The 27419-nt window shown below is 34.9% G+C and overlaps 2 protein-coding genes and 1 long non-coding RNA gene across 3 annotated transcripts; 2 read left to right on the top strand and 1 right to left on the bottom strand.

Moving 5' to 3' along the window:
- The first annotated feature begins 4463 nt into the window (after positions 1 to 4463).
- Positions 4464 to 5509, top strand: LOC139197634 (uncharacterized). Its single transcript, XR_011583207.1, has 2 exons — positions 4464 to 5189; positions 5291 to 5509. It is a non-coding gene; the product is annotated as an uncharacterized lncRNA (long non-coding RNA).
- Positions 5510 to 6475: 966 nt separating this feature from the next.
- Positions 6476 to 14789, top strand: LOC103438366 (linoleate 13S-lipoxygenase 2-1, chloroplastic-like). Its single transcript, NM_001293856.1, has 9 exons — positions 6476 to 6863; positions 10125 to 10393; positions 11398 to 11635; positions 12118 to 12453; positions 12588 to 12673; positions 12879 to 12989; positions 13075 to 13376; positions 13609 to 13875; positions 14030 to 14789. The coding sequence occupies exons 1-9, from the start codon at positions 6476 to 6478 to the stop codon at positions 14787 to 14789; spliced, it is 2757 nt and encodes a 918-aa protein (NP_001280785.1).
- Positions 14790 to 15012: 223 nt separating this feature from the next.
- LOC103438491 (O-fucosyltransferase 20-like) lies at positions 15013 to 19196 on the bottom strand. The gene is made up of 6 exons (XM_070825121.1): positions 18178 to 19196; positions 17746 to 17914; positions 17053 to 17142; positions 16648 to 16931; positions 16288 to 16546; positions 15013 to 15911 (listed from the first exon to the last, which is right to left on the bottom strand). Exons 1-6 carry the CDS (start codon positions 18885 to 18887, stop codon positions 15675 to 15677), a joined length of 1749 nt encoding a protein of 582 aa, XP_070681222.1. The 5' UTR covers positions 18888 to 19196; the 3' UTR covers positions 15013 to 15674.
- Between the last annotated feature and the right edge of the window lie 8223 nt (positions 19197 to 27419).

Genomic DNA, 27419 nt, shown 5'->3' with positions numbered 1-27419 from the left:
CACCACTTTTGAAAAGCATCATCTGCCTAACATTACTCGGTAATTAAAAAGAACCAAACTAATACTTATACTCCCTTTTTTTTGGACGAAGGAAATCTCGTTTCTTTATTACTCAAACAAGCTCTTAACTAGCAGATCGTTGAAACTTCAATATGTCATCATTGAATGAGATTAAAAGATTTTACTACTTGCAATGAAGAAGATTCAGATTCTTTGGAGACTTTGTTCAATTTTAAAATTTTTTGTACATGCTTCAGCAAATTCCTCAATTATCTTTAAGCCATATTTATATAGTCTAGGATTGTTTACCATTTTGCTATTCTCATGCTCGATTGATATGCATATATTGTTATATGAGCTTCCGTAGTGAACGCTAAAATAGTCCCCGTCACCGTTTAACCTTAAACGTAGAGATGAATGACTTTTAATGGATCGGAAGGAGAGTCCCCAGCGTATAGGGCCTCTCTAAACAAGAAAAAAAAGAAGCAGGTATTTAGCATTTTAAGCCAATTGGAAAAGTCCCCTGTTTATCTCCTTTGTGCCAATGCATTTTAGGAATGCCATGAATTTGAAAGAGAAGGCGAAATATTTACCGGACCACTGGCTACTGGACACGAGGGCCCCAACAACTCGTGCGTCGTACTATCATTTTAAGAGAAGGCCAAATCCACAAGGCCGGTCATTTTCTCCTCTCATGTTAATTGCTTTCCTTGTACAGCTAATAATACACTTGGCTACATCCAAAGACATAAACACGTGCTATGCATTCGAGAACCACACATTCATGCATCAAACCCCATTATTTGCGCATCTTTGGAAGTACTTGAGGTCTCATTGTCGTCGAGAGTTGTCCCACATCGGTGAGGGACAATGCTTACTATGTGCTTACATGATCTTGGGCTACTCCTCATATTGCTAATTGGTTTTATGGTGGAACCTCAATTTCATCATGGTATCAGAGCAAGGTTGTCCACGTGTGAAGCCCAACGGCCACACGAGCTCCACATCACTCAATTGTTGTCCACGTGTAGACTTGAAAATCCGCCCTATATGTGGGGGCGTGTTGAGAGTTGTCCCACATCGGTGAGGGACAAGGTTTGCTATGTGCTTATATGATATTGGGCTACTCCTCATATAGCCAATTGGTTTTATGGTGAAATGTCAATTTCATCAATTGTGAGCCTATTAATGAAGCAACAACTGGTACCATAGAGAAGCGGCCATAAACTGGAGAGTCTTGACCAATTTGAAAGATCACTTGATGTAGTTGAAATAACTGAATTTTGGGTTGTTCGATCAATAAAGGAAGTATACTGAATCAGTATGGATATCCTTCTTCTGACACAGCAATGCAATTTCACAATCAATATCGAAATGAAGTGTTAGATAATTTCTTTCTTCTTTTCTTGTTGCTTGTCGATGTAGAATTTTGTACCATTTAATATAAAATTCCTCAAATTCCTGTAGTATGTAGTATAAGGATTTTCTTCAGTAGAAATTGAAGATCAAGTAAAATGTGAATTTTGGAAGTACTTGAGGTCTCATCTATTGCGGAATACTTCAATTCCTTATAACAACGTGAGGTTTGGTATACTTTTCAACGTGAAATTTTATTTTTACATCTCCGCATGTCTCTTTACGTGTAACGAGTTTTTAAGTTTAATATATGAACAACACCATTGGGTAAGAAACTCGTATCCAAGATGGCTCAAATCCCTTATTATATTGGCATTGAGCTACAAAATTAGTCCTGTAAATGGCATTTGAGCTGTGGCAATTAGGAAACCACGGATGTGGAACTTCACACCATGCCCCTCCTGCTCAAGTGTGCAACTTCGTGGCAATTCGGAACTATATATGAGACTAAGTCATGGATAAAAACTTGTTTGTACTTCTTGTTCATATTTGGTTGATTGGATTTCAGGGGAATGGCAGTTGAGGATCCTAAAGGCTACAGCTGAGCATGGCTTGAAGCTAACAATTGAAGACTACGCATTTGCAAATTCTGCTAAATATCTTTAAGACATTTATTTTGGTATAGGAATTTTTACCATTTTGCTATATATTCTCATGCTCGATTGATATGTATAGTTATATGAGCTTCCATAGTGAATTTTAAAGAGTAATGTTAGAAAGACTAAATTTACAAATAAAATGATATGGTTGTAGATGATTGAATTATTAATTAAGTATCAATTAACGTGTTTGTTTCTTATTGATGACACATCATTTAATTTAATTTTTTTTTAATTTTCTAGCATTATCCAAATGCTAATATTGTCCTCGTCACCGTATAGACCTTAAACTCAGAGATAGATGGCTTTCAAATTTCAATGGGTCGTTAGGAGAGGCCCCACTAAACAAGGACTAAAGGGAAGGTCTTTATCATTTTAAGCCAATTGGAAAAGTCGTCCCTTACTTCTCTCCCGTATGCCAATGCGTTTATGGAATGCCGTGAATTTGACAGAAAAGGCCAAATAATTAACGGACCACTAGCTACTTGTATCCCAACAGTCATGCATCATGCGTATCACTTTCTCTTCCCGTGTTAATTGCTTTCCTTGTTTAAGCTGACACTAAATTCGTAGATACATCCAAAGATATGTTAACCACACACGCATGCATCAAAACCCCAAATAATCACGCATCTGTGGAAGTACTTGAGCTTCCCTGTAGCGGAATACTCCAATTCCTAGTAAGAACATGGAAGAGGTTTGGTAAACCTTCCAACATGAAATTTTATTTTTACACTTCCGCATGTCTCTTAACGCATGACGAATTTTTAAATTTAACACTTAAAAACACTATTAGGTGACGTAAAGCATGTGTAGTCATTGAGCTTTTCACTTAGGCCAAACTAGCTCTAATCCTACGAAGAAAGTTGAGATTACACGCATAAAAAATTTGGTAAAATTAGCAGTATAAGGAGTTCTCAAATTCTTAGTCATAAGCACATAAAAGATTTGGTAAAATTTCTGATAGGAGATATTTCATCACATCCTCACACACACATGTGGTCCAATATCCTAATGGATAGAGCATTAGGTTTCTATGCATGCATCCTGGGTTTGAAACTCCTCAAACCCCTAAATTATTTTTGGGATACTTTAGATGCGGTCCCTAATCATTAACATTCTTTGACTAAAACCTTAATGGTATTCAAAGTTTGATCAAAGTCCCTTGACTTTGTACACCTCATTATATTACAATTAATATTTATATTTTTATAGTTTTGACATTAATTGTTTGATATTAAAATCCCTCATTATAATACTATTAGAAACGGTTACAATAAAAAAATTCAAACATTTTGATTGAATAAATGGATAAAAACTATGTAAAAATAAGAAATAATAAATGGCAAAAGAATGTATCCATAGTGTTAAAAAAAAATGGGTACATTTTACAAAAAAAATGGGTACATTTCACATATAACAAAGTGGTACATCAATAAAGAAGAATGGGTACATTATAAATAAATTAGGGTACATATAAAAGATTAAAAAATTATGAGTACAAATGAATTTTTAAAAAATATAGGCGCTAAAAGAAATTAATACATGGGTACGAAATAAAACTAAAAAGAAAATACTACAAACTTAAAAAAAAATGTTGCAAATTAAAAGTGGGTACAAACTAAAAATATAAATATATGATACAAAATTTAGACATAAAACATAAATATACCATATGTAATTTTTCTATCATTGATTAAATATACAATGTCACGTGACGGTATACACAAATATGGGCACAAAAAGAAACTAATATATGGGTAAAAATTAAAATTAAAAAAAAAGTTGGTACAAATTAAAAATAGGTACAAACTAAAAATAAAAATATATGATAAAAAATTTAGCCATAAATATAAATATACTAATTTTTCACACTAAAGGAATATATTTAAAAAATATTTTATTATTCAAACAATTAATGATGTTATTAATACCCAAAGACCTTGATTAAAAATTGAAAATGAATAGGATTTTAATCAATGGAGTAGTAAAAAGAACGATTTGATCCTAATTTCTCCATTCTTTTAATAGTTTCGGACCTCTCCCTCCCCTCAATAATAATAATTTAATAAAAGCTACATCTTTATATACTATATTTAATCCTAACAGGTCGAAAGAACAAATTGAGTGAACCCATATGGCATTAAATATGACAACAATCAAGTCAATGAGCTCCTAGCCAATGTCAACTGTAATTAAATTCAACTTCTCTTTCTCAACTTCAAATCTTCTGACCCAATTTTTTTTTAACAAATGATATTATCTACACTAAATGAGTGGAGAGTGAACTAATCCTCACAATAAATTAGCTATAATAATATACTCATTTTATTTATGGCCTCTCTGTAGCCCGTTTAACTTAGTGACACTTGTCCTTCACCTAACTCCAATCTAATAGTGTTAATTAACTTTGATATATCTCAAAGAAAACAAAAAGCAATAAACCCCTTAAGCCCCCCAGAGTCGCAACCACGTAGTGGTGAAGCCATGTGAGGGCGAGGAGTGGTGGCCGCCACTCCCCTCGCTGAACAAACAATCCTGGAGTGCTGGTTCATCCCCTCTGCTCTTGACTCCTGAAACACTGCAATTGATTTTTGAAAATAAGTTCTGAATCACTGGCAGAGTCTCATTGGGTTCCGGCTTAAAGGCCAAAAAGGAGGTGCATAGGCGAGTTGTGTCCGTATAGTTCACAGGGCTTGGAGAGAAAGTTGTGGAAAGGGTAATTTGAAGGAGAAAAAGGTGTAAAAGTATTGGTATTGGTATTGGATTCCATTGAAGCTTCATTGTCAAGAAAATTAGTTCAGAAAAAAGGAAAAAGTTGAAGAATTGTGAAGTGGGTTGTGGAAAAAATGGTGGCTTGATCAATTGGTGGGGTAAGATCAAAGATTTGACAAATTGGGTTATGTTCAGCAGAATGATTGCAGTATATTGTTAGCAGAAAAAAGAAAAAAAGGGAAGAACTGGGAAGTGGGTTGTTCTAATTAGCTCAATTTATGGGTGTGGATTGTGGAAAAATGGTGTCTTGATCAATTGGTGGAGGGAGTTCAAAGATTCGACAAACTGGGTTTTGTTCAGCACATCAGAGTGATAGCAAGAACTTCGATGGAGAAGCACAAAGTTGAGTTAAATTGATTTGATGGTTTTGGGAAGAAATAGTAAAACTTGCAGAAAAAGGTACCATTCTCTTCATCTCATCGAGAAGTATGATTTTCGTTTTTGAATCACATGATTTCGTTGAGTATTGAAGAAGTTATGAACGTGTTAAGTTTACCCAGTTTCCGGCGAGTTTTCCAGTTTTCCCTCAGACCAGTCAGATTTGAGGCTATTTTCCGGCTATCTCTGGCAGCCATTGGGCTTCCAAATAGGTATAATCTTATTCTACACTTTCCTATCTTCATTTTGATATATTATGGGTCGAATTTGGTTAAGAAACGATTGAGTTACGAAGCTTTGAAAATAGCCCAAACTTCCGGCCAAGAGTTCTGGACACTTAATAGAGTTTTTAACCGAATGACCAAAATGATGGATGATGGACAATCTCAAGGATCACTTTTATCGATTTGAAATGTTAGGAACCAAAGTGATGAGTTATGCAAATCTCAAGAACCATTTTGGCTATCTAGCCAAGTAAAAATTAATAGATAAATAAATCAAATTAAAAAAATATATACATTTAAACACTAGAAAGAAAAAAAAAAAACAAAAGAAATCCTCTTATAAGATTTTTCAAAGTGAATCTTATTTCTCCAGAAGCTATTGATTTTCTAGATAAGCTTCTTCGATATGATCACCAAAAAAGCCTTAGCAAAAGAAGCAATGGCTATGCATGTTACTAATTGACTCCTTTAATAAATAAATAAAAAACCTTGCAGATCAGAGAAAAATATTTCTGTAGCTTAGGATGTTCACTACATCCCTTGTTTTCAAAGCTTTAATGCATGATGATATGTGATATATATGCATTTTGCGTGCTGCCTAATAAATTGGCAGGGAGGAAGCGATTCAATGATATAAGATATGCATCATCTAGGGTTTCTTTTTATTTTTTCAATGTTTAATTGAAACTTTTTTGAATTTGTTTTATATATCTATTAATTTTTATTTTTAAATGATTAACTACAAGGGTAACTTCGTCCTTGAGGGTTCCTTGAGGGGTAGATGTGAAAGTAAATTAAAAGGTGAACGGGTGTTAGTGTAATGTTGCAAACCAGAGGAGGTTTTATGAAATAATAATAAACCTCAAAGGGTATTAGTGTAATTAACCCAACAAAGTAGGTTCCCATGAAGAACTCAAGCATTATCCCATTTTGGATGGAGAAGAATTGAAGTCCTCACCCTCTCTCTCATTTATCTCCCTATAAATGCATGAACTCGCAAAGCTATTTTAGCAAATTAGAATCTTTCAAAAAAAATTCTACCAGATTAGAAAGCATATTATCCAACTCTTAAGTGAGACGACGATGACGTCTCAGCTGCATAAACCCATTTACGCTCCATCCTTCTCTCTCTTTCCAAAATCGTCCATTAACCCTAATCATCTGATTAAGCATGGTAACCCCTCCCTGATCAGCATCGTTCCGCGCCACCATGTCCATCAAAATCGTAACAAGAAAAACTCCTCCTCGGTGATCCGTGCCGCTTCTGGTGAGCTCAAATCATCACCTACATCAGTGTCCACGGTTAATTCAGCGGAGAATCAGGCGTTTACAGTAAAGGCTTTGGTGACGGTGATGTCAACAGTTGAAGGGTTCCTCTCCGGCATAAGCTTGACTCGCCCCCTCGATGACATTACCGACTTGCTCGGAAAAACCTTGCTTTTGGAGCTTGTTAGCGCCGAGCTTGACCCCAGTAAGCAAGCAGTACTCTAAGCATACAGAATATATATATATATATATATATATATATATATATATATATATATATATATATATAACTTTTCTCAGTAGAATAAACACACACAGATTGTCTTACAGCCTCAGCCAGTTTGACCGTAAACTTTTTATTTCCACAAATATTTTTAGAGTTGAGAGCTTTTTTTTTTTTTTTTTTTTTGTTTAATACAAGTGAGTTTTTTCTATTATATATATATATTAGAGCAATGATAAGCGTTAGTAAGTTAAATGTTAAATTAGCCACTGACGGAATTCGAACTCATACCGTCATGCAAAGACACAACATATTTCCACAAAGCGTTAGTAAGTTAAATGTTAAATTAGCCACTGACGGAATTCGAACTCACACCGTCATGCAAAGACACAACATATTTCCACCATTGTGGTAAAAGATCACTTGCTATTATATTTGTTGTTCATTATTCGTTCGAGTTTTTTTTTTCACGAAAATAACAAACGATTAGCCCCAAGCTTATCCAAAACAGTCTTTCTTTTTTCTTTATAAAGAAACCCATTGGAAATCAACTCTAATCAGACACCTGATTCAATGGACAGAAATCCCCTTTCAAATCTGTATTCGGACTCTTTCTGTACTTGGATAATCGGATTGGTTTCGAGGTCTGTAGAAGTGATTTTAACATATCATTTTTAGCTTCCAACACATTTTTCCTTAGTTATGACAATTGAATTGAATAAATCAAATGGAATCTACTACCATAATTAAATAATAAGGATGTGTAAGAAGCAAAAAATAATGTGTGAAAATTACTTTCCATATTTATATAGCCCCCTTTCCGTTGAAGGATGCCTCAAATAAACTTATTTGAGGAAGAGGGAGATTTTGTGGTGCTCATTCCATAACTTTTTTCAATGATTCAAATCATCTATATTTCAGTTCATCATTATAGATCATCCTTGCATAAATTTAGACAAATCCAAAATCATTATAAGATTTCCACTTGTAGTGAAGATCATAGACGTGTACGGTTTAAAAAAATAAACACTCATTTGACCATTTAGTCTAATGGTCAAATGGTTTCATATTGAGATGATTTTTAATAGAGAAAATTTTCGAGAAAATACCTAAAAGATTGACTGTTTGATTGTTGTAATACGATGTGGAATGAATCCACAAAGAATCTCTCAAATATGTGGGATCCCTGGAAGGAGACTATATATTAGTAATACAAACACAAATAACTATTTTTATTAGGGCTGCTCATTTTACCAACTCCTTTGTTGGTTTCTTTTTTTCTTTTCTTTTTTTTAATGAATTTTTTTTTGGTTCCGGCTCTTGATTGATTAAACTCTTAAATTTGAACTTTATTAATTTAAATATTTTATTAATTTGAATACTTTGATTGAAGGATAAAAATGTTATTTCGGTATTAATTAAGAAATTTATTAACAACACCTATTGTTAAATCCTTCCCAAAATCATGCAAAGATTAGGGATTTTTTTTATTCTTTTTTCTTCAAATTGAATTGTAAGAAATATGATCAAATTTTTTATTTTTTCAAAATAAAATGTTTTATATTTATTTTTAAATATAGGTACGTTTTAAATTTAAATATAGTTACATTTTATCATAAAATATGGGTACATATAAATTAAAAAAAATGAGTAATTTTTACACTAAAAATGGTACATTTTAGGGAAATTTTATTTGAATCCATGTAACCTTTTTCTACACCCAACTTAAATTTAAATTGTTAATTGTCTATTTTACCCTATTGCATAATTACTATTAAGTACAAAATGAAATTAATAATAAAACTCAAATTTATCAATAAACTCATTAAACCCTACCATCACTTATTGTTTATCCTACGTTCATTTTAGCTAAAATCCTAATAGGTCTTGTAGAGCAAAACAAACTTTTTTAATTGATGTATTGTGATTTTGAAGTTTTGAATCCTCCAACTAAGGTATGACTCAATTTATGAATATTTTGTTCGTTTGATTTCAATTTTTTTAAAGTTTAGAAGATGAGTATTTGGGTTTCAAATTTTTTCATCAATCCCGAATGGTTTATTAAACTTTCTGCAATTGGTAAATTCTAAGGAAAAACTTCTTACCAATATTCTTATATTATAAACTTCCTTGCTTGTTGATAAATATAAGGGGATGAATTGTTTGATTTGTTCCTTATGCACATCAGTAGAAATAAAAAAGGCAAATGCTTGGGTTTGGTAGCAGGAAAAAAAAAAGTAGCCATGGAAATGCTAGTGGGAGAGGGGGGTGGGGCAACGATGCCTCTTTTTTTTTTTTTAAATCAATTACAGATGTTATTTTATAAAGGTAATAGGTGTAGAGATAACTTAACATTTTGAATTGGGTTTGAGAGGGTAATTTTGGTAATAAATTTGGGTTTAAAGAGAGATTAATAAAAAAACAATATGGATGAAGAGAGTAAGTTGGATGTAGAAAGAGGTTACATAGATTCAAATAAAATTTCCCTATATTTTATCATGATTCTTTTTTATTTCCTACGAAGAGGTTATGTGAAGATACAAAATAGATCTCGGGGATGTATATCTAATTTAATGTTTCAGGTTGTACTAAAAAAATTAATTAATCTTTCAGGTTAAATTTGTCTTTTGATGGAAAATTAACGGAAGTGATTTTGTGAAAACAATTTGAAGCCTTACGGAATGTTTGTGTAACACAAATCTTAGGGATGAATGTGAAATTTAATCTTTGAGGTTATATTTGTCATTTGAAGAAAATTTATGATGGTATCATCATTTTTGGATGGAAAATTAAGAGTTTTGGGGCTTACCTTAGGAGGTGTTAAGTGTATTTTCCAAAACCTTAGAAAGTTTTGTGGACAAACAACAAGATCTAGATCTACACCATAAGAAGGGGAAATGTTTGAATCTGAGACGCAATGGTTTGAAGAGGAATGTCATATCCATCCGAACCTTTCACCACTTGCTCACTATTTCTCTTTCCAACAATATTGTTTTTTGCAAACATGAATCCCACGTTGATGAAATGAGAGACCTTACATGACGGAATCTCAACTTTCTTCACTTTAATGGGTTTTATGGTGGATTGTTATCACATTAATGGGACCTCAACTTTCCGGTGGAACCTCAACTTAATTTCTTCACAGAGCATATGATTATACAATTGTATGAACAATCAGCACTTTAAATTTTACAAATACGGATCGAATTTATTCACTACATATTTTTGAATTGGGCTTTGTAGAGACGGGGTTGGAGAAGGAAACAGTGAAGGGCTATGCGCACAATGCGAGCCACAAGGACAACGAGGTGGTGTATGAGGCTACTTTCACCATCCCAGCAGGGTTTGGAGCCGTTGGAGCTGTTCAGGTAGAGAATGAACACCACAAGGAGATCTTCATCAAGAACATCGACCTCGATGGCTTCCCGAACGGCACTGTTAATATTCCCTGCATTTCTTGGGTTCATTCCAAGTTTGACAACTCTCAGAAGAGAATTTTTTTCACCAACAAGGTCCTCTATTTTAGATCCTTATATTTTTCCTTGCTTTCTCATTATTATCATACAAACACACACACACACATATATACATGGGATTAGGATCAAGAGACAAATATTTTGATAAATACTTTTACACTCTTTTTTAGCGATTAGATCTTATAACATCTAATGGTCTTGATTAATAGTGATGTGGAAGCTTTTAAGACTTGGATGATGATGTAGATTATAACCAACAATAAATTTTGGCACTCCCCTACACTTTAGTTTAGCCTTTTAGAAGGCTATACTATTGCAATTTTGCAGTGCAGTTGAGATTTATGTCTTGTACACGTCGTTGATGTATTGTTGAAGTTTTTTTAATCAATAATGCTTTGTTCAAGAAGGAAAAAGTGATCGTTTTCTTATCTTCTTTCTTAAGATTACCCAATGTTTTAAAAATCTCCGCCTGGGGCCCTTCTAGACGCTAGGCAGCTGGCCACCATCCTGATTAGTCCCCAGGCATTTGAAAAATGAGAAAGTACACCTAGCCCATCTAGGCGGCCGCCTAAACCTGTCTAGGCACCCGCTTAGATTGTGACTCTCACTTAGACATAAAATGAATAAGTTTCTTTTTGCATTCTATTTTGTCAATAAAATGTAAGAGACTTGTTAAATACTTAGATGAACACTCAGCATATGTATGTCTCCCCATATTTTCAATATATTCTAACACTTTATAATTTATATGCTTTTTTTTTTCTTTTTTGCAATTAATGTATGCCATTGCAAAGTATAAATAGACACTTATTTATACATAATATATAATATATTTACTTAAATCTACCTAGTCTGCCTAGGCCCGCACCTAAAATCCGCCTAGTTGCCTAGGCACTAGACCCAGCACGCCGCTTGACTAGCTTCTAGCGTCTTTTAGAACCTTGAGATTACCTTGTGTTTTAACTGGTTTTGGCTGACATAGTCAGCCACAAAATTAATTGTTGTGTTAATTTGTGTGGAAACGTAATGATTCGAAGCAGTCGTACATAACATCAGAGACGCCAAGTGGGTTGAAGAAGCTAAGAGAATCTGAGCTACAGACTATGCGAGGAGATGGGGGGGGCCAAAGAAAAACATCTGATAGGATCTACGATTATGATACTTATAACGACATTGGCGATCCGGACAGCAGTGATGATCTGGCTAGGCCTGTCCTTGGCGGCAAAGATCACCCGTACCCCAGGCGCTGCAGAACTGGAAGACCACGCTCTGAAAAGGGTAAATTACTTACTAATCCCTCAAATGGTTGTATAAGGTAAACGCCATGCCATTTTCTACTCAATAGGTCCATAGTTGGTAAAGAAAACTTATCTATCCCGGGTTCCAATTCAACCTCTTCTTTCTATCTCACTTGGAATATGAAGTCACGTCACGAGAGATATAGGAAAAAGAGGGGTAGAAACCCTTAGCTGCCAATTAGCTCCCATATATATGAAAATAAAACAGTGTCCTAGACACTCAAAACTAAAAGTTTGTTTTGGTTCGTGTCTCCTAACAGACATCTACAAAAATAAATTTGTGTTTATGCCCTTTGAAATGGAAACTCATCTGCTTCAAGAACTTAATGTTAAGGACAATGATTCAAGCTATGAACCATTTTCTTTTATTATATGCTAATTTCGGATGTGGGAAATTATATGACTGAGAAACTATGAGAGCAATGTGATTATTGTATCATATATTTTCTACCAATATTGCAGATCCTTTATCGGAACAAAGAAGCAGCAGTGTGTATGTACCAAGAGATGAAGCGTTTTCAGAGGTGAAACTGCTGACATTTTCGACAAAGGCCCTGAGATCTGTGCTACATGCATTGGTCCCTTCGCTCGAGACAGCACTTCTTGATCCAGACCTAGGATTTCCATACTTCACAGCCATAGATTCACTGTTTAACGAAGGAGTCAAGTTACCTAAGGCTAAGACTGGTGAGGCAAAGACTGGTGGGTTTTTCCAGACAATCCTCCCAAGGCTAGTCAAGACTATTACAGAGGGGGGAGACGATCTTCTGCTCTTTGAGACGCCTGAAATAGTTGACCGTACGCCTCCCTCCCTCTCTCCCTGTGTATAGATCGCGATCAAGCAAAAATTTCTGAATGATGATTCCCTCTTGAGGAAAACAGACCACGAAATTGTTGGCTTCACCCTGTATATCACTTGTCTTCTATTGCAGGTGATAAATTTGCTTGGTTTAGAGACGAAGAATTTTCCAGGCAAACTCTAGCTGGTCTTAATCCATATAGTATCGAGCTAGTGACGGTATGCTTTCTTTATTATTTTGCTGATACAAGTAGAACTCCTTCACTTCAATCAAGAAATTCAAATTTGTATATTCCATTTATCACCCGAGGTGGCCATCTTCCTTGGTGATCAAGTAATTAAAGAGTTAGAAGCGTATCTTGTTTTAGCTGGTTAAACTCTATTTTTTCCTCGTGGCAGTAAATTCTGTAATTTCCTGATGCAGGAATGGCCATTGAAAAGTAAACTTGACCCCGAGATTTATGGCCCCCCTGAATCATTGATCACAACAGAGCTGATTGAGAAGGAGATCAAAGGTTGTATGACTGTCAATGAGGTATAATAAACACACCCCCAATCTCTTCGACTTGCAACCGGGTTATGCTTTAAGTAAAAGAAAATTGCTTGAACATGAAATGTAGGCCTTGGAAAGGAAAAAGATGTTTATTTTGGATTACCATGACCTGCTCATGCCTTACGTGAACAAAGTAAGAGAGATTAAAGGTACCACACTGTATGGTTCTCGTACACTATTCTTCCTCACTGAAGATGGGACACTGAGGCCTGTTGCCATTGAACTCACGCGACCGCCTGTTGGTGATAAGCCACAATGGAAGCAAGTTTTTACTCCAACCTGGGATGCCACCGGTTGCTGGCTGTGGAGGCTTGCTAAGGCCCACGTTCTTGCCCATGACTCTGGCTATCATCAGCTTGTCGTGCACTGGTAAGAAACTCATTCCCAAGATGGCTCAAATCCCTTTTTATATTGGCATTGAGCTACCAAATTAGTCGTGTAAATGGCATTTAAGCTGTGGCAATTAGGAAACCAAGAATGTGGAACTTCACATCATGCCTCCTGCTCAAGTGTGCAACTTCGGTTATTGTAGCTGTGGCAATTGAGAACTATGAGACTAAGTCATGGATAATAACTTGTTTGTACTTTTATATTTTCACAGGCTGAGAACTCATTGCTGTACAGAGCCATACATAATTGCAGCTTATCGACAATTAAGCGCAATGCATCCCATCTACAGACTTCTGCACCCTCATTTCCGGTATACAATGGAAATCAATGCTCTGGCTCGAGAAAGCCTCATTAATGCAGGTGGAATCATTGAGAAATGCTTTTCACCTGGAAAGTACTCCATGGAGATCAGTTCTGTTGCTTATGACCAGCTTTGGCGCTTTGACATGGAAGCTTTGCCAGCAGATCTCATCAGAAGGTATTTTCCTTGATAAAACTAGCATAAGACTAATCCAAACTATTTGATGCAGGAAACTTTGTACAAAGAAGATTTTCGAATTTTAAAAAGAAAACTTCACTGAAAACCCCACGGAATTTGAACTGCTTGTTCATTTTGGTTGATTGGATTTCAGGGGAATGGCAGTTGAGGATCCTACAGCTGAGCATGGCTTGAAGCTAACAATTGAAGACTACCCATTTGCAAATGATGGTCTCATGCTGTGGGATGCCATTAAGGAGTGGGTGAGTGATTATGTGAACCATTACTATCCAGACCCAAATCTTATTGAGTCTGATACGGAGCTTCAAGGTTGGTGGACAGATGTTAGAACCAAAGGTCATGCAGACAAGAAAGATGAGCCATGGTGGCCTGTTCTGAAAACCACGGAAAGCCTGATTCACGCTTTGACTACTATCATTTGGGTAACCGCTGGTCATCATGCAGCAGTGAACTTTGGTCAGTACACGTTTGCCGGATATTTCCCTAACCACCCTACAATTGCTCGAACCAACATGCCAACTGAAGATCCATCTGACGAGTTTTTCCAGAACTTCATGAAGAAACCAGAAATGGCTCTGCTGATGTGCTTCCCCTCACAGATTCAAGCAACAACAGTGATGGCCGTGATAGATGTACTATCGAATCATTCACCCGATGAGGAGTATATTGGTGATAGTCTAGAGCCAGCTTGGGCTGAAAATCCTGTTATAAAGGCCGCATATGAGAGATTCAGTGGCAATTTGAAGAGGCTAGAAGGAATTATTGATGAGAGAAATACCAATATGAAACTGAAAAACAGAGTTGGAGCAGGCGTTGTTCCATATGAGCTTTTGAAGCCATTCTCAACCCACGGTGTCACAGGAATGGGAGTTCCAAACAGCATCTCCATCTAAATTTGATGATGAGGAATCGGTGTTCCAAACAGCATCTCTGTCTAGATTTTAGGTTGATGTTGTAAAAACTCTTTATGTATTCTATTTGGCCCTTAATAAATCAATAATATGGGGTGCTTAAAGTTCTGATGAAAACTGTTCCATGATTCCACCCAACTCGAACTAGTAACATCAGATAATTTGCGGATTGGAACAAGTAATATCAAATCTCTAATGGGAAAGGTTAAGGTCCAGAGTATTACTTGTTTATTTGTTTCAAAGTACAGAGATCATTACATGAAAGTTACAAATTTCAGCGCTAACTGACGCTGCTGCAACTTCCGTATACAGAGCCGGAAAATATGTTAACAGCAACATGATGTGAGCTTGTGAAACAGATATATAGCTTATTACTTGAAGTATGCTTATATACACGTATGTCTATATTATACATCGCCGTGGTACAATAAATGAATGAACCAAAATGTGGAAAATCTATCCTAAAAGAATTCTTCCTACAAAGAATTAAAGAATTAGGGGACCTTCGCCTTCTGCTGAGTTGCTCATGAAAGTCCGGAAGTGAATCCAGGTGACAGTGAAGCTTCAGAGTTTCTCTCCACAGAACCTTATACGATGTTGTCTTATAAGCAGACATTTGTCTTGCCTCCCTTGAATTTGTACACCAAGGAAGGAGTGTAGAAGAAACAATGTGAGCAAACTCACAAAATGAGTGTGATGCTGCGGTTGCTCTTAAAATCACCGTCCATCCAAAGAACCATCATTGCACTGGAGAACAAACCACTTTTCAGCAGGCTCAAATTCAAGGGATTTGCTGAGAAATTCCAATTTTTCGATTAGGTGGTCCATTGCAGAGTTAGCATTGTGCTCGAAATCTTCAGCATTGACTCACATGTACGAATGAGTATTAGTATCATTGCACATGCACTCCGGAACAGGGTACTTTGTGACATCTTTTCCAACTCTACTACTCCTGAGGTCTGGCTGTCCTAAGGAATCTCTGTGCAATTCCTGTATGATCCTATTGAACTCTGCTTCAGGGAGAGAAGAGTTCAGAAAGTACGGAAGCATATGCCTCTTGTCTGGGGTTATATACTTCTTGTGGCCAGCATAGGCACGATGTCCCTGAAAGAGAATACAAAACTTGGTGTAAGTGAAGTCTCCATCAATTTCGATAAGCAAACTATGTAAAAGAACTATTAGTATGATAATTTCATATTGTTCGTCTTCCATGCATATTTTCTCAACACATATTTCTTTTTGTTGCTCCAAATTGGAAAGGCCTCAATGACACATCGCTCATATTTCAGATCAGTTGACAATGTGAGATCAGTTGTGCATTTATCCAAGCATTTCATTTGTTTCACTAGATTTATTTTGAGCATTTTGTGCATTTATCTAAGCATTACCGGTTAACTTGATGTATTTTGATCATATTTGTTAATTGTTTTATCTAGCATATAGTATATACATTTACTAAAACAAAAACGAATAACTATACCTGCATAACATGGCCCATATTTCCCCCATGAGAAGGCATGAAGACATCACTATTCTCGGAAACTATATAATCAATGGCAGCCATGACAGAAGCTCTGTTTGCAAAAGGTTCTAGTTCACCAGGCAAAGCAAGATCTTCCTTGTTGTAAAAATGGGGAAATTCTTCAATTAACGGTAGTAAGGCTTCTTTTCCACCAAAAGGCTGCCCGCCAGCCCAATATATTCTTGCACTTTTTGGAGCTCCAAGAGCTTTAAGCAACCTAAAACACAAGATTTGGTTTGTCAGAAAACTCTCTGCTACAAACAAAAAAAAAAGGAATCTATTTGGTTTAATTAAAATGCCTAAATGTGACTATCATACCTGGTCACCTCCACGGCATTCAAGGGGCAGAGACCTGCAAGTTTTCTTTCATGGTAAGTCATGTTTGATCTTCCAGTTAGGAGCTCTGGCCGCCGTATCCTCTCATTGTAAACTATCTCATCATATTCAGGACTCAAACCAGGAAGACAACCGGTCCTCACCCATACGTCCTTCTCCATTCTTAAATGAAGCGCAAGGTAAGGACCCTTATTGCGCATCCTCTCCGCAAGCTTGTTACCAATTCCCAAAATTGGAGGAGCAAACCTCAATGCATGAAAAGCAACCTGAAGTCAAACAAGGAAGAGATTACAGTCAGCTGTCTATAGGACCTTGTTCCAATTCTGTAATGAAACAAAGTCAGCTAGCATATACAAAAATAAATTATAAACATATTTAGCGAATTACCTTGCATCGAAGCTTTTGAAGATCAGAGGGAAGATCCTTAGAGAGCCTTGAATCCAAGCCTCTTAGAAGCAGAACCCCTTCTCTTTTAATCTGCACAGAAAAGGAGGAATTAGCATAATTTATAGTGCCAATTGGAATTCCACAGGAAATTCGTTTGTAAAACCACAAATAACAAAACCGATAAACAGGGTTAAAAAATCATGTTACGATATTAGACACAAGGAAAATGACTTAAGCATGATCAGAAAACTCTGAAATCGTCATTTGTTTTATATAGTTAAAATGTTCGGCAGCACATAAAGTTTATCTGCAGTCTGCACATAAGGTTTACATAATAAGTACAATATTTTAGTCACAAAGGTTGGACTGGACGGCTCTTCAATTGTGTTACCACGGCATGGTTAGACTATATTTCTAACAGTTAGAGCTATTGAGGGCTTCCCATGCTATTGTAGCAACACTTGTAGACTAAAATATGAGAACAACAGTTAGAAAGCTGACATTTTTCGTAGGAACGCACCAGCAAAAACAAACAACCAAACAAAATTTTTTTGGTGTCACTAGGCCCACAAATAACAAACTAAACAGCTGCTAAAGCATCTTTTCCTCTATTCCATATTTCCTTAATTCAAATATTTAGGAAAAACAACCGGGTTGCTTCAATGCAAGCACAAAGACAGCAATGATTCTTACCCTCTTGTGATAATGAGACCGAATCCAATTAGGCGAAGCATGTAGAGGAGTCCGTTTCTCTTCCACTGGCCTTGTCATTATATGCGTCGATGGTAGTGCAGAAACTATCCGAACATCGTCAGCAAGAACTTCCTTAAAGTGCTTCAAATCAAATATATCAGAAAAATCACTGCACCCATCAAACGAAACACAGAAAATCAATTTCAGTCTCCTAAGCAAATATATTGCAACATAAGCTATTCATAAACCAACAACAACAAATCCTAACTATTCGTGGGGGCGGAATCGGATAATAAACCATTCTAAAAAGGAAATATAATAATTTAGCATAATTCTATGAATCATGATACACAACAACACGAACTCATTGAATCCAATAAAAGGCAAGTAATTTAGTGAGAAAAATGTGAGTTGAGTTGCAACATTGTATACCTTTCATCTCCCCAGATGACATTAACTTGAAAAATAGGAACCACCAGAGCAGCTCCAAGAATCCTGGCAATAACGACAGCATCGACAATCTGATTCCTCTGCTGGTTCATCCCACCAGAAACCACAACAATCAGGTATTTAGTCCTGTCCTTCACTATCCCCTCACTAGCTTTCTTATACTCCGTCGTCAAATCCAAGCACGGCCGATACCTCAAACCATCCGGCTGCTTCCAAAACTGACTCCCATCAGCTTCCTCTCCGACCTTCCCACTGTTTGGCTCAACCCCCACCTCTGATTGCAAAACCCCACTCGAAATCAACGGCTGGGATTCGCTCAAAACCTCGACTTGGTGGCTGTTTTCACCGTTTGAAGCAAAACCCATGTGTGATTTTAAGTACCTATTGGAGACCAAGTCATGGAGCTGAGTTGTGGAACATGGGTATGGAGAGTACGGGACTAAACGGTCGAGATTGAATCCCAGCTTCAGCATCCCAAAAATTCCAAAGAGGAAGAGGAAGAAAACCCAGAACTTTGGGGTCCTGTAGTTGCTGAGCCAGCTCAAGCAGCTGCTGCTTTTGCTCCTTGAAGATTTCTTGGGAGAAACGAGGAGCGATTGCAGAGAAGAGGAAGACAGAGAGTTGATAATCTGAGAAGGGACTGAAATATAAGAAAGCTTCTTGGTGGTGCTGTTGTTCTTCGACCTCGCCATTGATAGGCTGAGAAACTCTGTAATAACTCTCTCTTCTTCTTATTTGAAGAAAGAAAAGAAAAAAGTTGAGATTTTTTTATGGGTTTATTTATTTATGAGATTCCTTCACTCGCATTGACCACTCGGAGGGAGAGGGGGAGAGAGAGAGAGAGAGAGAGATGGTGTGAAACAGGCGGCGGGAACGCGGAAGCCTGAGAAGAATCGTACGCGTTAACGTTTATATTTATGAAAGAACAAGGGGTAGGAAAGGTAAGCCCGCAGCTTCGCTCTAAACAGAGAGACTTCAGCTGGTTTATTTATAAGAAAACTAATGAAAAAGGCTTGAAAACTTTGAGTTTTAATGATAAGGACAAAATAAAGGGTAAAGTGAATAGTATCAAGATTGACTTTTTAATGTAAAAATGTGGTTTTTCGTTAAAGTGAACAGTACCGGGAGCTTTTCGTTAAAGTTCCTTTATTTATATACAATTGGCTAAGTGGGATGTGAACTATTAAATCCTGTCCCTAACTTTGTTTAATTAAGTTTTTTTTTAATTTTCTGACAGGAGGACTCTATCTAAATACATTATACATGGTTTCTGATAAACCTTTTTTTTTTTGGCAAAAACACATACCAGTGATTATATATACACACAATGTCATATTTGCGTTACTAGCTGCATCAGCAATATTAACGATATCTTCCTAACAAATGACTTTATTTAGCACAATTTGTTGAGCAACCTATTTAGAAAGTAAAAACAACTATATTCACAAGGAATTCGAACATAGAATTTCAAGATTCAAAAGTAAATAGTTATATATATATATATATATATATATATATTTGAGCTACAAACATCCTATTGTTTTATTATGAGATAGTTTAATAACCGTTTCGTTTTTAATTTTAATATTTTTTAAAGTAAAAAATTGATTGAAAACTAATTTTAGTTTTTTTTAGTTTTCACAAATATGAAAACTAATAATTGAAACAAAGTTTGAAAACTAAAAAAAAAAACTTCCAGTTTTCAAATGTAATTACAAAATAAATTTTAATTTATAAAAATAAAAACTGATATGATTATTACACGAATTTTGTAAAATATTTTAAGGTAATGCTAGAGAGACCAAAATGTAAACCTAATGATGTGGTTGTTGATGACTAAATTATTAACTAAATATCAATTAACATACTTATTTTCTATTAGTAACATATCATTTAATATGCAAATTTGATTTTTCTAGTATTATCCTTTTATACGTGTTTAATGGTTGTATTTTTATTTGGATACAAGGAGTCCAATATTAAACACATGGTTAATTGACCAAAAAAGAAACACATGGTTAATTAATGGTATAAGCCGAGCAACATTTTGGCATGGGTCAACAAAATTAAGTTTCAAGTTTATTTACCTAGTTTTTTTTTCAGCAACTGTAATTATTTGGGAAGGAGTGAATTTAATTTTATAATAATATAGTTCAAATTAACTTTTAACGAAAATTGAATTTAAAATTTTTTACTTATAAATAGAAGAATTTTAATAAATTGTAATACTAAGGTGCAGTTTTAAATTTATTTTAAAAAGGGAGGGACAACTTACATCTCGAGGAGTATGCGTGTCGCCCGCTGGCTAAATAAACAAGATGAAAGGTGCAGCCAGCAGAGAGAGAGAGAGAGGGTGAGGGGGGGGGGCACCACCATGTGACTCTCTTCCCAACAGCCTGGATTATTATTGGTCTCTATGCCTAATGTCCCTCCCAAATTAGACCAATAGGGAGCTATAGATCTATGACATACCCAACTCCCTCCCGAAGTTGCCCAACTGGCACTGCTCTGCTTTACCATGCTGGCATACTTTCCCACGTGGCAGATAGTGACTTCTCAATTCCCCTGCCACATGGGATTTTCCTTTTTCTTACTTTTCTGTTGTTGGGGTTTGATCATTTTCTAGGGCCCAAAAAATTACTTAATCCCAGGTTACATGTAGAGTTGGATTTGGGACAAATAAAGAATGGATAATGGGATGTTTCTTTTGGCTGTAATTATGGATGAATTTTTTTGCCAAATTAACGTGTCAATCGAATTACCAATTGTATCATATCGATTTTATACCAAATTTTTTATGTCAATCGGTAATGGTACGATATTATACCATATCAAAATTTTGTGGTACGGTTTGGTAATAGATACCATTACCATAGTATTATCGTATCGTATCAAAAATATTATAGAACACATATTTATAATATATATATATATATATATATATATATATTTATAATATTCCAATAATTTGAAAATAAAACCTACTTATATTAGCATTGTTGTTTGTGACTTGAATTTGAAATCAAACACAAAAAAGTTTCCAATTCTTTTACAAATAGCCAAAGATATCTTTGCAATCTCCACTTCTATCGTTGCTAGTGAAAATGCATTTAGCCTATGGATGAGGGTTGTGGACCTTTTTAGGCCATCATTGACTCCTAAAATGATAGAGGAACTAGTGTGTACTAATGATTGGCTTAGGGCAGATAAAGTAAAGTTCAAGAAGGAACGAACGGAAGATATGCTTCAATTTAACAAGGAAATGAAAGAAATGAAAACAAGTAAGATATGCTTTAAACTTTTTAGTAAATTTGTTATTAAATGGTTTTCAACTTTAATTCTTCTTACTACTAATATGTTTTCTTTGTTTGTAATGTAGGTTTGACACAAGCTCAATCTTCAACAAGTTCAATGCCACCTCCAAAAGCTTTGATATCTCAAACTTGAAGAATTGATCAATGAATTTTACTTTTTGAAGTTTAGTTCCAATTTTCATTTCGTTTGAAACTTTAACTTCTATTTGGATTGTTAACTTCTATTTGTTTTGGTTCGTAACTTCTATTTGGAATGTAAACTTAATTTTCATCATGAATCTTGATGCATCATTTGAATTATTGTGTGTGTGAATTGTGAATGAAAAATAATAGATGAATTTAGGCTACAATGTATGAGATAAAGGTACCCCAAAAAAAGTTATGCCCTTGAATTGGGTTAAAAAAAAAAACAAAAACAGACTGTCCCAAAACAAAGTGGCAATTACCATTGTCATTCCATACCAACCGAACTATTTGGTAATACCGAACTTCGGTATACTGAAAGTTTGATACGGTAATGATAATAGATTTTGCCAAATTGAAAGTTTGGTACGGTAATTGGTACGAGGGTTTTGGTACAGTAACCGTACCGAACCCACCCATAGCTATAATTGATTTATGAATTCAAATAAGAAAGCTTCTTGGTGGTGCTGTTGTTCTTCGACTTCGCCATTGATAGGCTGAGAAACTCTGTAATAACTCTGTCTCTTCTTCTTATTTGAAGAAAGAAAAGAAAAAGGTTGAGAATTTTTTATGGGTTTATTTATTTATGAGATTCCTTCACTCGCATTGACCACTCGGAGGCAGAGGGAGAGAGACAGAGGGATGGTGTGAAACAGGCGGCGGGAACACGGAAGTATGAGAAGAAGCGTCCGCGTTAACGTTTATATTCATGAAACAAGGGGTAGGAAAGGAAAGCTCGCAGCTTCTCTTTAAACGGAGAGACTTCAGCTGGTTTATTTATATACAATTGGCTAAGTGGGATGTGAACTATTAAATCCTGTCCCTAACTTTGTTTAATTATTATTATTATTTTTTTTCTGACAGGACTCTATCCAAATACATTATACATGTTTTCTGATAAACCTTTTTTTGGCAAAAACACCTACCAGTGATTATATACACACAATGTCAAGTCTGCGTTGCTAGCTGCATCAGCAACACCAACGATATCTTCCTAATGAATGACTTTATTTAGCACAATTTGCTGAGCAACCTACTTAGTAAGTAAAAACAACTATATTCACGAGGAATTCGAACAGAGAATATCAAGATTCAAAAGTAAATAATTATATATATATATATGAGCTACAAACATCCTATTGTTTTATTATGAGATAGTTTAATAACCGTTTCGTTTTTAATTTTAATATTTTTTAAAGTAAAAAATTGATTGAAAACTAATTTTAGTTTTTTTTAGTTTTCACAAATATGAAAACTAATAATTGAAACAAAGTTTGAAAACTAAAAAAAAAAACTTCCAGTTTTCAAATGTAATTACAAAATAAATTTTAATTTATAAAAATAAAAACTGATATGATTATTACACGAATTTTGTAAAAGATTTTAAGGTAATGCTAGAGAGACCAAAATGTAAACCTAATGATGTGGTTGTTGATGACTAAATTATTAACTAAATATCAATTAACATACTTATTTTCTATTAGTAACATATCATTTAATATGCAAATTTGATTTTTCTAGTATTATCCTTTTATACGTGTTTAATGGTTGTATTTTTATTTGGATACAAGGAGTCCAATATTAAACACATGGTTAATTGACCAAAAAAGAAACACATGGTTAATTAATGGTATAAGCCGAGCAACATTTTGGCATGGGTCAACAAAATTAAGTTTCAAGTTTATTTACCTAGTTTTTTTTTCAGCAACTGTAATTATTTGGGAAGGAGTGAATTTAATTTTATAATAATATAGTTCAAATTAACTTTTAACGAAAATTGAATTTAAAATTTTTTACTTATAAATAGAAGAATTTTAATAAATTGTAATACTAAGGTGTAGTTTTAAATTTATTTTAAAAAGGGAGGGACAACTTACATCTCGAGGAGAATGCGTGTCGTGTTGTAGTATAGCCTGCTGGCTAAATAAACAAAATCAAAGGTGCAGTCAGTCAGGAGAGGGAGAGAGAGAGAGGGGGGGGGGCACCACCATGTGACGTGACTCTTCCGAACAACCTGGATTATTATTGGTCTCTATGCCTAATGTCCCTCCCAAATCAGACCAATAGGGAGCTATAGACCTATGACATACCCAACTCCTTCCCGAAGCTGCCCAACTGGCACTGCTCTGCTTTACCATGTTGGCGTACTTTTCCACGTGGCAGATAGTGACTTCTCAATTCCCCTGCCACATGGGATTTTCCTTTTTCTTACTTTAATGCTCACCTTCTGTTGTTGGGGTTTGATCATTTACTGGGGCCCAAAAAATTACTTAATCCCAGGTTACATGTAGAGTTGGATTTTGGACAAATAAAGAATGGATAATGAGATGTTTCTTTTGGCTGTAATTAGGGGTGGATCTTTTAGCTAAATTAGCCAATCGAATTGCAATTGTACTATACCGATTTTGTATCAATTTTTTTGTGTCAATCAGTAATGGTACGGTGTTATACCGTATCGAAATTTTGTAGTACGGTTTGGTAATAGATACCATTACCACAATATTACGGTATCGTGCCAAAAATATAATATAGAACACATATTTATAATATATATGTATATATATTTATAATATTCCAATAATTTGAAAATAAAACCCTACTTATATTAGCATTGTTGTTTGTGACTTTGATCTCTTGAGTTGGTGGAAATCAAACACAAAAGAGTTTCAAATTCTTGTACAAATAGCCAAATATATCTTTGCAATCTACACTTCTATCGTTGTTAGTGAAAATGCATTTAGTTTAGGGAGGAGGGTTGTGGATCCTTTTAGGGCATCATTGACTCCTAAAATGATAGAGGTACTAGTGTCTACTAATGATTGGCTTAGGGTGGATGAAGTAAACTTCAACAAGGAACCAACGGAAGATATGCTTCAATTTAACAAGGAAATGGAAGAAGTGAAAACAAGTAAGATATGCTTTAAACTTTTTAGTAAATTTGTTATTAAATGGTTTTCAACTTTAATTCTTCTTGCTACTAATATGTTTTCTTTGTTTGTAATGTAGGTTTGACACAAGTTTAATCTTTCAACAAGTTCAATGTCACCTCCAAAAGCTTCGACATATCAAGCTTGAAGAATTGATCAATGAATTTTACTTTTTGAAGTTTATTTCCAATTTTCATTTGGTTTGAAACTTTAACTTCTATTTGGATTGTTAACTTCTATTTGTTTTGGTTCGTAACTTCTATTTGGAATGTAAACTTAATTTTCATCATGAATCTTGATGCATCATTTGAATTATTGTGTGTGTGTGAATTGTGAATGATAAATAATAGATGAATTTAGGCTACAATGCATGAGATAAAGGTACCCAAAAAAAAAAAGTTTTGCCCTTGAATTGGGTTAAAAAAACAAAAACAAATTTTGTCCCAAAGCAAAGTGGCAATTACCATTGTCATACCATGTCAACCGAACTATTTGGCAATACCAAACTTCGGTATACTGAAGTTTGATACGGTAATAGTAATAGATTTTGCCAAATTGAAAGTTTGGTATGGTAATTGGTACAAGGGTTTTGGTACAGTAACCGTACCGAACCCACCCTTAGCTGTAATCGGTTTACGAATTCAAACCTTATATTTGAGTCTAAATATGAAGTCGATCATTTCCAATTTACGGGAGACAAAATTTATATTTATTTTTTTTGAAAATAAGATTTAAATTTGGTTTTCAATATGAAATTTGAGTTTAAGATGGACCCTATGCCAACAAGAAAGATATTATTCATCCAAGAAAAATAAGATTTGAATTTTGAGCACAATAATTTTCAATGCACATAATCAAAACTCAAAATATAAGTTTTAAAAGTCCAATGTTTTCTTCTCTAATGCAAAGACTTAAATCTTAAAATTCAAAATATAAGAACATAGGTTTAAGAACACAAGTCCTTGCATGGAAGTAGAAAAACAAAAATTTAATAGTTACAACCAGATTGTCTGAGGCTAATCCCTAATCCCCTTAAAGACGATTATTTTAGTGGTGCAAATTTAATAGTTACTACCAATTATTGAGAATGAAACTATTAGCTAGTCAACATAGAATGGCTAGAGAGATCAAGAAAGATATATAGAATATTGACTTGTATAAATTTGTGTGAAGAAAGGACATTATTTCATATATAAATCAGTTCTTGATAAAACATTCCTCTTGTTAATGTTTGAAGAGGTTCAAAGTGAAAATCTCCCCTCCCTTGTTAATATAATAAAGTTAATATGATATAATTATATTTAACAGTGAGAGAATAAACTGGTTTAAAATCATCATCAATAAGATTTTTCATTGTGAAGAGGAATGCCACTATCTTTATGTTTAAAGTAATCCAATTTGTTTCTTAAAAAATTGGCCATAAAGACTTATGATTCAATTGGTTAAAAACGATAAGTCATGTGTTAAACATTTTAAGTTCGACATTATCTTTCTTAGTATTGCAAGTATAAAAATATACGATTAAACAACTTTTGTGAGTGGTACATGGGTGAGTGATGTCAATTTACCTTACTTGTAATGATAACATGGATCTATAATTGCATGTACATTCTTAACCACTACTCAACACGCACTCATTCATCATAATTGGGTAATCCATGACAATTGTAAAATGAATGGGTGGGGGATTTTGAAAGGGACAAGTTCATTCAAGGTGATTATTCAAGATATATCCTAATATGAGTCCCGATCCTCTTTGTGAGGATCCCGATAATCCGTGAATTTTGTTCGTTCATCGTATATCATGCGATCAGAAATCATTTTAAATATTTTTATTTAAAAATAAACATAAACAGTATTTGACAAAAATTGACCGCATAATGTACGATGAACGGACATAATTCACGACTTTCCAGAATCCTCACCAAAAGGATCAAGAGAGGATCATGTTGGTCCTAATATATTATCCTCCCTCAAACTCCCAAACGCAAAAAATAAAAGTGAAAAGCTCTTCAAATCAAACGTACAATACAATCATGTTTTCTTGTTCATAAAGTAATTAACCTTATTCATCTTATTGATTAATTAACAGAAATTATCAGTTAATTATGAGTGGGTGATTGGTGATTAAACAACCAAAGTGGAAAAGTACCAAACTGAAATCTCAAGCCATGACATGGACCAGTTGGAGTATTAGGAATTACGGAGTGGGGCCCACTCGGACTGTAGCAATAAATGACGACTCACTCTCAGATTACGCTATTCTCGGTCGTTGGTCAAAGCTCATAAACCTACATACCCACCTCGGCGGCTCCAGCTGTGCCTCTCTCGTGTTGGACGTCTGCGTGGCCATCTTATTCGCATGTCTTTTTCTCATACCAGAGTCTCACTCTCTCCCTTAAGGTTCCAATGATGGCTTCTCTCCACATTCGCAACAGTCACCACACTCTTATTATATACTCTTCAAACTCACATAAAGTCTCTACTCGATATAATCTCTTACGAGAGATTGAAGATTCAAAGCTTCTTATTCATACCATTCGAAATAGATGCATTATTGAAGGCTATTATTGAAGATATTTGTAGCTCTTTTTTTTCTTTCTTTTGTCCACATATTTAACGGAATCATATTCATAGAGAATACAAACTTATGTTATTACTAGTTTAGCACACTCGCCTATGAAACATCAATATCTTGAACAGGTCACAACCTTTGACAACTCTTCTTGTGTTCATGTTTGATTGTCTAGGTTCTAGTTGCACTCGAGGTTTATTTATCTAATGTGATCTACTTTCTTTT

Source organism: Malus domestica, chromosome 07 (assembly GCF_042453785.1).
Source record: "Malus domestica chromosome 07, GDT2T_hap1".
NCBI classification, from domain to species: domain Eukaryota; kingdom Viridiplantae; phylum Streptophyta; class Magnoliopsida; order Rosales; family Rosaceae; genus Malus; species Malus domestica.
Note: the sequence above shows the minus strand (reverse complement) of the source record. Positions and strands in the feature narration are given on the sequence as shown.